At 36.2% G+C, this 10,847-nt stretch overlaps 1 protein-coding gene across 2 annotated transcripts in view; it reads right to left on the bottom strand.

Annotated features, from left to right (window-relative positions):
* The window catches only part of Phf6 (PHD finger protein 6), a 59,585-nt gene that overhangs the window by 8,023 nt on the left and 40,715 nt on the right, over nt 1–10,847 (bottom strand). The window contains exons 6-9 of one of the 2 annotated variants that reach the window (XM_013523061.1): nt 8,293–8,459; nt 7,996–8,139; nt 6,787–6,891; nt 3,858–3,991 (exon numbers count right to left, since the gene is read on the bottom strand). In XM_013523061.1, the coding sequence (XP_013378515.1) occupies nt 3,858–3,991; nt 6,787–6,891; nt 7,996–8,139; nt 8,293–8,459 (550 nt within the window). Of the gene's footprint in view, nt 1–3,857; nt 3,992–6,786; nt 6,892–7,995; nt 8,140–8,292; nt 8,463–10,847 lie in introns of both variants that reach the window. The other variant, XM_005401199.2, reaches the window with a different exon arrangement.

Below are 10,847 nucleotides of genomic sequence, written 5' to 3' on the forward strand. Positions count from 1 at the left end.
AGACCATACTCATAAGTGAAATAAATCAGACCTGCATGGGCAAGCACCGCATTGTTTCACTAGTGTAAAACCTGAAAGAGTGAATAAAAACCTGGAGGTATGATAGACATTATGAAATAAAAGGAAAACGCTCAAGGGTAAAGAGCAACTGGGATGTGGGAAAAAGAAGGGAACGAAGGAGAAATTTTGTATGTATGTATATACAGGATAATTAACAGTTGATCTACTGTCTTCTACTTCTTTGCTGAAAGAAACTGTTAATGAGTCCTTGATTGATCAGTATTGCATGTCTCTATAAGTTTCATGATAAACCACTTTGAAGATACCAATATGTAATACAACAAGCACTGTTAATTTCCTAACACTTTGTTTGTAACTGTATTGTTTGTATTGTTCTTTTGCTACTTTGTAAATGGTTGTCTGTCTGTTAATGTTTTCCTCCTTTTATTTTTAAAATAAAAACAAATAAAATAATGGTTAATAATGTACTGTTCATGAAAATATTCAGACACCACAGAACTGCCTAATGGGGAGTATGAAAACTGCCTCTTCTCTAGCATCCTTATATAACTAACAACAGGTAACAGTGCTGAGTTTGTTGAATGTGTGTCTAAAGCTCTTTCTATGGATACACAAACATACACATATGTGGAAGGGCATCATAAGGAAGAGTGAGTAGAATTATGGTGGGGCACCTGGATCCCTGATAACACTGACAAACTCTGTCCCACCTCTACACTCTTTTCCTCTGGGTGTCTTTACGTAAGCAGTAACTATCTTGTGTAAGCTGTTTTTCTTGTTAGATAAGGCATACACAATCATTACAAATAGAAAATCATACCATGTTTGTTCTTCTAGGTAAAATTGTCAAAAAGTTTGGATTTGCTTAAAATTATATTCAATTTATAGATTCACTTTATGAGAACAAGTATCCTTCAATGCTGAATCATTCTATTAAGGAACATAATATATTTCACCATTCATCTGTGTCTTATAAAATACATTTTTTTATAAGGTAAAGGTTCACCGTGTGTGTGTGTGTGTGTGTGTGTGTGTGTGTGTGTGTGTGTGTGTGTAGGCAGGAAGAGGGAATGACTACATTTCCTTTACATTTTCTAACCAGTTAGTTTTAAAAGTCATCTCATATTCTATGGCATAACTGAGTGTTCAATTATTTTCATGCGTTAATAATCATTTATTGTGGAGAAGGACATTCTTCGATTAGAATGCATTGAGGACACAACGATGTGTTTATTATTTGTTAGAGTTTCTTAAGATAAGGCTTCATTACACAGCCTGGATTCGCCTTGAGTTTGCGATCCTCCTGTCTCAGCCTCTTGAGTGCTGGGATTACAGGCGTGTCTTGGATTACATGTAGAGAAGGATAATCCTTTAATTATCTTTGCTAAAACCATTTGGTATCCATCCCCCCATTTGTGCTAGCTACGCCCTTGGTTGTCGCTCAATAAAAGGTGACTGAGACTGGTAATCGCGGCTGCAGTCCGAGAGGCTGTAAGCCCCTAATCCCAGACTTCTGCCTTTCTTGCTTTTCTTGTTTCTCTTACTTTTCTTTCCATCCGCGGACACCTCGTTCTCAGTACCTGACACACTGGTTAGAACGACAATTTATTATACACTTTTCTTTTTTAAATTTGATGGGAATGGAACCCAGGGCCTCTTGAATGTTGGATGAGGTCCCTACCACTGAGGTATACCTGCAATCTGCCCTTTTCTTCTCTTGTTGCACCAGCTTAACCTTCCAAAAGAACACTGGAAATCATGTTAGTAGCTCATTTAATGACAGTGTCATCTAACGGCTCAGTTAGAGATGAACATGAGAATTACTGGTGACTCAACAAACACAAGGGTTAGGGCTCAACCCAGACCTACTGAATTGAAGTCTCTGTGGAAGAGGCCCGAGCATGGACATTTCCAGAGAGGGTTCCAACTACCCTCAGGGGATTCTGAGGCTCACTACTAGATAAGAACCAACGCTCCTTTAGTTCAATATTAAATAAACTATCTCTGTTTTCTCTTAAATACCCACTAAGTTTCCTAGCTTGCATGGTGGCATACGCCTATAATCCCAAGTACTTTGGAGGCTGAAACAGGAGGATGACAAGTTCAAGTCTAGCCTGAGCAGTTTAGTGAGACTCTGTTTCAAAATAAAAAAAAAAATTTTAAGAAGGGCTGGAATTATCCGGGTTGCACATGCCTGTAATCCCAGCCCTCGGAGGCTGAGGCACAAGGATCCTTGTGAGTATGAGACCAGCCTGGGGTACAAAGTGAGGTCAAGGCCAGCCTCAACTGCAAAGCAAGACCCTGTCTCAAAAAGACAAAAAAGAAAGGGCTGAGATGCAGCATAACACTGCCTGGCTTCCATCCCTGGTACTAGAAAAAAAATGTCCCGGTTACCAAGAGCACTCTTATTATGGTATTTTAAGATTCAGAAATTGATGTTGAATATTATAAAGTGTTCCTTTACCATCCACGGGGAAGGTTTTCTCTTTATTAATTACAATAGAATACATTAATGTATTTCCTAGTTTTGAACATCTTGAAATTCTTCCATTATAGAGCTGTATTTGATTTGCCAGTATTTCATTTTGATTTCTGTATATCTATTTATAAAAATGAGACTAGCCTAGAGTTTGTTCTTTTATCTTTGTCAGTTTTGATATCACAGGTATGCACGCTTTACAGAATGAGCCAAGATTTCAACCTCATTGTACATGCTAGATCTCTTCAAATATTTCACGTTGGAATTATTTGTTCCTTGAAAACTTGATAAAACTCCCTTGAAAAATATTTGTGCCTTTATAACTAAACAAAATTTGGTAAATTTTATAACAGCACTAGCATCTTCTGCAGGTACCCAAATGATCTGATGACTGAGTGTAAACTGCTTTCTACACAGACTAGACCCTGAAGTTACTGGCTTACCGCATACTAGACATGTGAGAATATGCAAATGCTTTACCACTTTTGAAGGCCAATAAAATTTCTGAGTGTCTTAACAAATTATACTCCATTTCATTAAACATATGGAACCATTCTAGATATACACTGTAATACTAGCCCAAGAACGCAGAGTAAGTGGAAGAACCATGAAAAGGACAGCATGCAATCCTAAAACTCCAAATGCTTTCCTTTATGTGGTGATGAGGGTCAAACTCAGGGCCTTATACATGCTAGAGAAGTGCTCTGTCACTGAGCTACACCTCCAGCATCTTCAGATCTGACACTTTCCTCACCCTTCCAAAACTAGCTCTTGGTTTCTATCTTCACAGTCATCCTCGGACTCAGCTCATGTCCCCTTTGTTTCTGTCCCCAAGGTCTTACGCATGCCCTTCTCTCTGCCTAGAGCACCTCCTCTTAGTTCACCTTTGCCCTTCCTCTTTCAGCTCTAGCACTATTTCCTTTCAGAAAATTCTTAAAACATTCCAGTACAGACTAGTTAGCTTTTCCTTTTTGTAGGCTCCCACAGTAACTTGTAACGCCTTTAGGGTGCTTATGTATTTGCAATCATCTATTTCCTTGCTTGGCCATTTAGTGAATGGTCTCTCCTGACAGACTGTATGCTTCATGAGGACATAGTCTGTGTTGGTTCTGTATGCCCAGGTCTCAGCACAATGCCAGGCGCAGGGTAAGCACAACACTGAATGAACAAATGCTAATCCAGGGATACGCAGGAAGAAGAGAACGGCAATCGCAGCTCTCACACCTTATACAACAGCCTCAGTACTCTATGCTTGACTGAACACCACTTAAGAACAGAGGTCATCTAAACTAGTGTCATCTGTTTAAGGAGAGTTACTTATTGACAATTCTAGGAAAACACACAATTGTCTTCTTACTTGTAAATTCCTCGTGACATATTTTCAATGTATTTAGCTTTGTCTTGTACTCCACAGTGGTAATGGTAGGTCTTCACACAGGCTTTTATTTCACATCCAATAGTAGCACCAGGCTGACTGCAAAGTGTACATTTCTGTTTAAAGAAGAAAAATTAATAATCATAAGCCATATTTCAGAGTTTAGGCAATCTTTTTTGTTGTTGTTGTTTGAGACAGGGTCCCCCTCTGTAGTTTAGGCTGGCCTTGAACTCATTACGTAGCCCAGGCTGGGCTGGGACTCATGGCAATCCTCCTGCTTCAGCCTCCTAAGCGTTGGAATTACATACCTGGCTAGGCAATCTTATTTATTTATTTCACTCATATTTCAGCCAAACATTTAAGTTTACAAAGCAAACCGCAACCACTTTCTATTTTTAAAAAGGAACACACAAAACTTATTACACAGCATGCAATTAAAATAACGTTATATCCAGACACAGTTGTTTGCAGTGGTAGTCCCACCTACTCAGAAGGCTGAGGCAGGAGGATCACTTGAGCCCAGGAAACCCCCTCTCAAAACAAAATTGCTGGGTTTGGTGGCACACACTTGTAATCCCAGCATTCAGGAGGCTGAGGCAGGAGGATTGGCCGTTTGAGGTCAGCCTGGGCTATTTAGTTCAAGGCCAGCTTAAACTACATAGCAAGACCTTGTCTCAAAAAACAAAAACAAACAAACAAAAAAGAATTGCACTATTGTCCTATCCACCTAATTGAACTTTAGTGTCTGACACATTTCTGCATTATAGAAATAAATGATTTTCTCTTTTTTTTAGTACTATAGGTTGTTTTTTAAAGTTTCATTTTTAAAAGAGTAATCAAAGTATCAGTATACTGAACTAGATAAAAATAGAAAAGATAAGAATGTTCACACTTTAAAATGGGAAGTTCTATGGTGGGTCATTTCTAGTGGAGTCAAAGATGATAACTGTCTGAAAACATTACATGAGACTAAAGGAGGACATCATAATCAAGGGATCAGATACTACCTTCACCCAAAGATCGATCTGCTGTGCTACAGCATAAAGTTGAAACTGAGTCTAAGTAAGCCATTACATATAATTCTCACTTTAAATAGAAATATGGTGGATAGAGAGACAAGTGAAGTAGCATCATGAGAAAGCAAACGATACTAGGACATTCTACAGCACAATTAACTCATTTTCTTCAACAAATCAATAGCATAAAAGAATACCAAAAGCAACCAAGAGAGGGTGAATGTCCTATGCTGTATTAAATAAGGGATGTGCTCTAGAAGAACCAAATGTAAGGTGCAGTCTTCTTTTGGAATCCAATTCAAATAAATCAACTTCGTACTTTTGAGTTGGGGAAATAACAAATATGAACTAGTAACTGTTAACTTATAAAGTGTATGATTTTGTTACCTAAGAAAATGTCCAATTAAGAGATGTACACTGAAGTCTGCAGAGATGAAAGGTATGAAGTCTGAGCTCTACTTTAAAATACTTCAAATAACAAGAATTAAAGGCATAGATAGAATGAGTGCCACAAATACTTGATAACTGCTGGATCAAGGTGATGTGTAGATATGTTTAGTCTTTCTTTTTTTGATGTTTTAAAATTTCCACAACAAAATACTGAAAAATGAAGTTATTTCTAGAGTTGATTGCTGTCTTAAAGAAAAGACTTTGCATTCTGCTGACATTCTATATTCATAAGCTTTAAACAATAGATAATAAGGACACCAGTATTTCTTGAAGCTTTTTCTTAGTAGTTCAGTGCATTGAAAAACATGAGACTAAAACACATTTTATTAAAGGAAACTTTAAAAGCTGGACATGGTCATGCATGCCTGTAATCCCAGTACTCGGGAGGCTGAGGCAGGAGGATCTTTGTGAGTTGGAGGACAGCCTGGGCTACAAAGTGAGCTGAAGGCCAGCCTAAACTGCATAGCGAGACCGTGTCTCAAAAAGACAAAAAATTAAAAAAAATTTTTAAAAAGGAAACTTTAAAGTTATAATAAACATTTTTAAGAGACATAACTGTTTATATATAATTTAAACAAAAGACCATAAAAACTTTTTATTAAAACAAAAAGAAAAATTAACAATATTGGGTGGTTTTCTTTTTTTTCGTTTTTTTGCTGGTACTGGGAATCAAACTCACAACCTTGCGCTCGCCAGGCAGGCGCTGTGCCACTGAGCTAAATCCCCAGCCCCCTCTTTTTTTTTTTTTTTGAAGCCATGTGACACTGTGACTCATGTGTCCCGTGTCCCCCACCCCCACCCCCTGTATGGGGAATCAAACTCACGACCCCGTGTTTGCCAGGCAGGTGCTGTGCTGCTGAGCTAAATCCCCAGCCCTACTGGGTGGTTTTCAATGCTGCATTAGGCTTATGGAATTTTTCTTTAAGCAAGCTTATATAATGTAAGGTTTCCAATTTTATAAGGTTTGTCATGTTCATATCTTCATTTATTTTATTAAAGTACTTGCAACTACAATGAAATATAAATGCTCATTGCATAATTTTTTTTAGGAAACGTTTTTAAAAATGTACAATTACACATTGTCTAATTTTTTTAATATACTGAACTACTAAGAAGCAGCTTCAAGAAATACTGGTGTCATTATTATCTATTGTTTAAAGCTTATGAATATAGAATGTCAGTGGAATGCAAAGTCTTTTCTTTAAGACAGCAATCATCTCTAGAAATAACTTCATTTCTCAGTATTTTGTTGTTGTATAGAAAAAGGGGTAAGTTTCAGCAGCACTAACACCCTTTATTATATTACACGTAAGTCACATATAGATCTTGTTTTAACATATCAACTACTTTACAGTAAATTTCCTGATGACTGGGTATATTTGAGATACATTGTAAGCAGAGAATCAAGAATAATGTGAGAAACACAAATGTAAAAAATCACAGACCATTCTCTTTCCTCGCTTAATCTCCTGAAGTACAGTTTTAATATCAAAATCTCCAAATTCTGCTCTTGATGTTGTTGTTAGCTGGACTGTGCCAGAGGAAAACAACTAGAGAAGAAAAATGCAGAAATATTACCATTCACAGTGTCCTTATGAGAGAAAGAGTAAACGAGATACATGCAAACACATTATACTGCTCTAATTTCCACAGCAAAAGATAATTTTTCTTAATAAGAGGTACCAAGTCAAATATTTTAATATAGTCATATCTGATTAAAATACAACCCAAAGTAAGAACACTGGGGGAAAAACACTAAGATTGCCAGTGTGTAGCCAAGATTAAATACTCTGCTTCAAACAATGAAGATTAACAATGTCACCCTATTGTCAACTGTTTCTTATTTCCATAAAGCTTCAAACACTAGTTTAAACAGAAACTTTCACCCAGAGATGCAGACGAGAATCTCCTGTATTTTTTGTTTCTTTTCAAAACAGACATGTCTGGAATCTACTCTGTGGGGGGTCTTAAACACAAATGTTTTGGAAGAAACTTCCCAGGGAAATATTACATGCACTTTAGTCAAAACTTGATGGAAATACTTTCAAAAACACCTAATCATAAATGGGATGAGTGATTCAATACAATATAACTCAAGAACATTTCTGTACTCTAAGTTAGGCCTGGATTTAAGAAAGCAAAGATAAAAACAACTTCACCTTATTCTTATCTTCAAGGAATTTAAGGGTCTATTATGAAAAGTAGGTTTATCAATAGATAAGTACAATACAGTGTGCTAATCACAATAATAATATTTATTAAAGTAGAAGCCTGAAATACCTTTCACGACATATTTATAGATGAAATTCTCACAGCTGTGAAATATTAACTATTAATAATCACAGCAAGCCTGATGGATTATACTGAATATGGTCACAATAATTAGTATTATTTCTTATCCTACTAAAATATAAAGGCTATTTTTTCAAAGTCTGAAGTTTATAGGATATTACTATTCATAAGCGAAACACTAATGCTACGGGGAATTTTCTATTTGGTTACTAGTTAAATGATTTTCAAAAAAATGTGGGCTTGGCTGGGGATATAGCTCAGCTCTAGAGTGTTTTCCTAGCATATCCAAAGTCCTGGGTTCAACCCCAGTACTGTAGGAAAAAAAAATGGGCTTAAAAGCACATAAAAAGAACCATGCTTACCATGCATTTATAATGCGCAGCTGCCTTCTTGGCATTAAATATATGCAGTTTTCCTCTTGCCTCGTTCTCTTCTTCTCCTACATGACAAAATCCACATTTAGGCCTGGTGTCACTGGGGCTGCTTCTGTGTGGAGACCTGTCTCTCTGCAAACAGAAAGGGAAAAATGTACTTTAAAAATGCTATCACTATTTCAAGCTTATTTAACATTTCAAATGATAAACCCTACCTATAAACACAGTTTAAATGAAATATTCATGATGTAACAAAAACTAAGAATCCAATAGTTTCCTACTTACATAGGAACTACTTTCCATTTCATCTGTTCCATGGGAAGATGTGGACCTGGTATCCTCTGACAGTCCTTTAAAATTAGTTTTTCTTGGTCTGCCTTTGCGGCTTTTCTTTTTACTTTTTGGAGATGAGGGCTCCAGTTCATGCTCATTAAAACTTTCTTCTAAATCAGCTGCTTAAGAATGAACAAAAGCTTTACATGGACCAATCTTAAAAGGAGCATTAGTTGATTAACCCACAGGACATAGGTTTCCCCTACAATTACATCACTAGAAATGAGGAAAAATGGTCTGTTACAATCAACACAGCAACCTAATATTTCAGATAAATGCAACAAAAATAAAATATAAAAAGTAGTATATTATAGTGACTGTAACCTTAATTATTTCCTTTGACATGCAATGTTGTGAAAATGACTTTTGTGGTCTTGACTGTACAATTTCACTTTGTCTTTTGTTCTTCTGAGACAGGGTCTCCCTAAGCAGGACAGGCTGGCATCATCTTGAGATTCTCGTCTCAGGCTCCTGAGCGCTGAGATTACAGGTGTGCGCCACCGCACTGCTTGCTTTTAAATGTTTTAAAGACATTTATAATAAATGTAAAACCAGTTTTGCAATCCCACTGACCACATTTCAAGAGCTTATCACCCACATGTGACTAGCTGCAACAGTGCTGAGCTGCACAGACATGGGCTGCTTCCATCACTGCAGAAAAGCACTGGTCTTTTCAATCATCATGAAAACTGAAGGAACAAATTCAACAAAGATGTCATCTGTAATTGAACTGATCACGTAATTAAACAAATATTAAGTACAAAAGGAGTTTCTAACACAAAGGGCAGAAAGAAAATGTTCCAAGTTAGTTGTGTATACTTTGATGCATTGAACAAAATTTATGTATAAACTTTACAATTATATTTCCGAGTAATTTGAAAATAATTTCTAGCACTAATGGAAGCTATTTCACTCAATTAGCAACTACAAATATTTACTAAGGGTCTACTGTACATAAACAATGTATTTAAGTTCTCAAAAAGGTATAAAAACTGAATTCTTGTTTTAGGGTCAAACCATGAAAGTTCTAGGCATAGCCATCTAGCAATTTCATTGATTTTTTTCCTTTACTATGTTATTGATTATAATTCTAGAGACTAATTTCTCAACAGAAAAGCACATCAGCTCCTCCTCTCAGATGCTAATCTCTGCCTGCCTACCTGCCTGCCTATTTATTGGTAGTAGTGGGGACTGAACCCACGGTCTTCACACTGAGCTACAGCCCTAGCCCTTGATTTTTAAAAGAAAATCAAGACAGAGTCTTGCTAAGGTACTAAGCTGCCCAGGGTGGACTCAAACTTGAGATCTCCCTGCCTTAGAAGTATCAGCAATTTTTTGTGTGTGTGGTACTGGGGCTTAAAGCCAGGGCCTTGTGCACAGAAAGCAAGAGCTCTACCACTGAGCCCATCCCCAGCCCAGGCATTACTTTAAATGACTTTTTTGGAAATAAAAGCACATACATTATGGTAAGAAAAGGCAATTCAATTATTATACTTGAATATATGTAAAATCTCAGAGATTGCGAGCATCAGACTCTGCAAAACAGTTAACTTATATGAATGGAACTTCACCTAACTATGATTGGACTGGAGGGATTTAAGGGGAAGAGGTGTAAGTTATTGGACAATGATTTATAGGGAGCAAGATAAATTTATGTAAATAACTCTTCCTATGCAGACAGAGAATTAACATATTTCCTGACCGTGACACTAGCAAATTTCACATCAAAGCATACTATCCACTTTCAATATTCAAAGTGACATTAAGATACAAAATGGCATTAAAGCTGTTAGAATTACTTATACTTGCCAAAAACTAAAAAGTCTTAAAATGAAAAGTCACGGCCAAATGTTTCAATTTTTGATACATATTTGTGTACATATATATAAAATTTCAGTTGTGTGCATATACAGTGGTACTTTGGTTCACGAACACTTTTGTTTGCAAATGATTTGGTTTAGAAACAGAAGTGTTTGGCAAAATTTTGTTTTTGTTTGCAAACTCTAAATCGGGTAACAAACAAGACCATGGTCACCTTACGCACACAAACACAAATGTGGCCATCTTTTCCAAAATCATAGAACAAATTAAGTTCATAAACTGAGGTACCACTGTACAACTAACATTTCATTATCTATAATAAAAAAATCACTAATGCTGTAACACTACATTATTTAACGTCTAAAAGAAATTATTTAAGAAATGATTCCATTAACAGCACCCAAGACTAGTTTTCCATATGACATCTTTTGCCTAATATGGAGTCACTGAGGAAAAAAAATTAGGGGACTTTAATAGCAATAGTAAAATTGCAAAGGATTAATAGATTTAACTGATTTTCAAATTTCTAGAAAGTAAAAAGAATAATAGTGAATCAAAAGGCAAGCAATAAACTAGAATAGTATTTCCTATATTGTGACAAAGATTATTATCCTTATATAAATTCATATATTAAGACCCCAGTAGAAAAATGGATCAAAGAGGTGATGAGAAAATTCATGAAATAT

This window comes from Chinchilla lanigera, unplaced genomic scaffold (genome assembly GCF_000276665.1).
Source record: "Chinchilla lanigera isolate Chin_1 unplaced genomic scaffold, ChiLan1.0 scaffold00072, whole genome shotgun sequence".
NCBI classification, from domain to species: domain Eukaryota; kingdom Metazoa; phylum Chordata; class Mammalia; order Rodentia; family Chinchillidae; genus Chinchilla; species Chinchilla lanigera.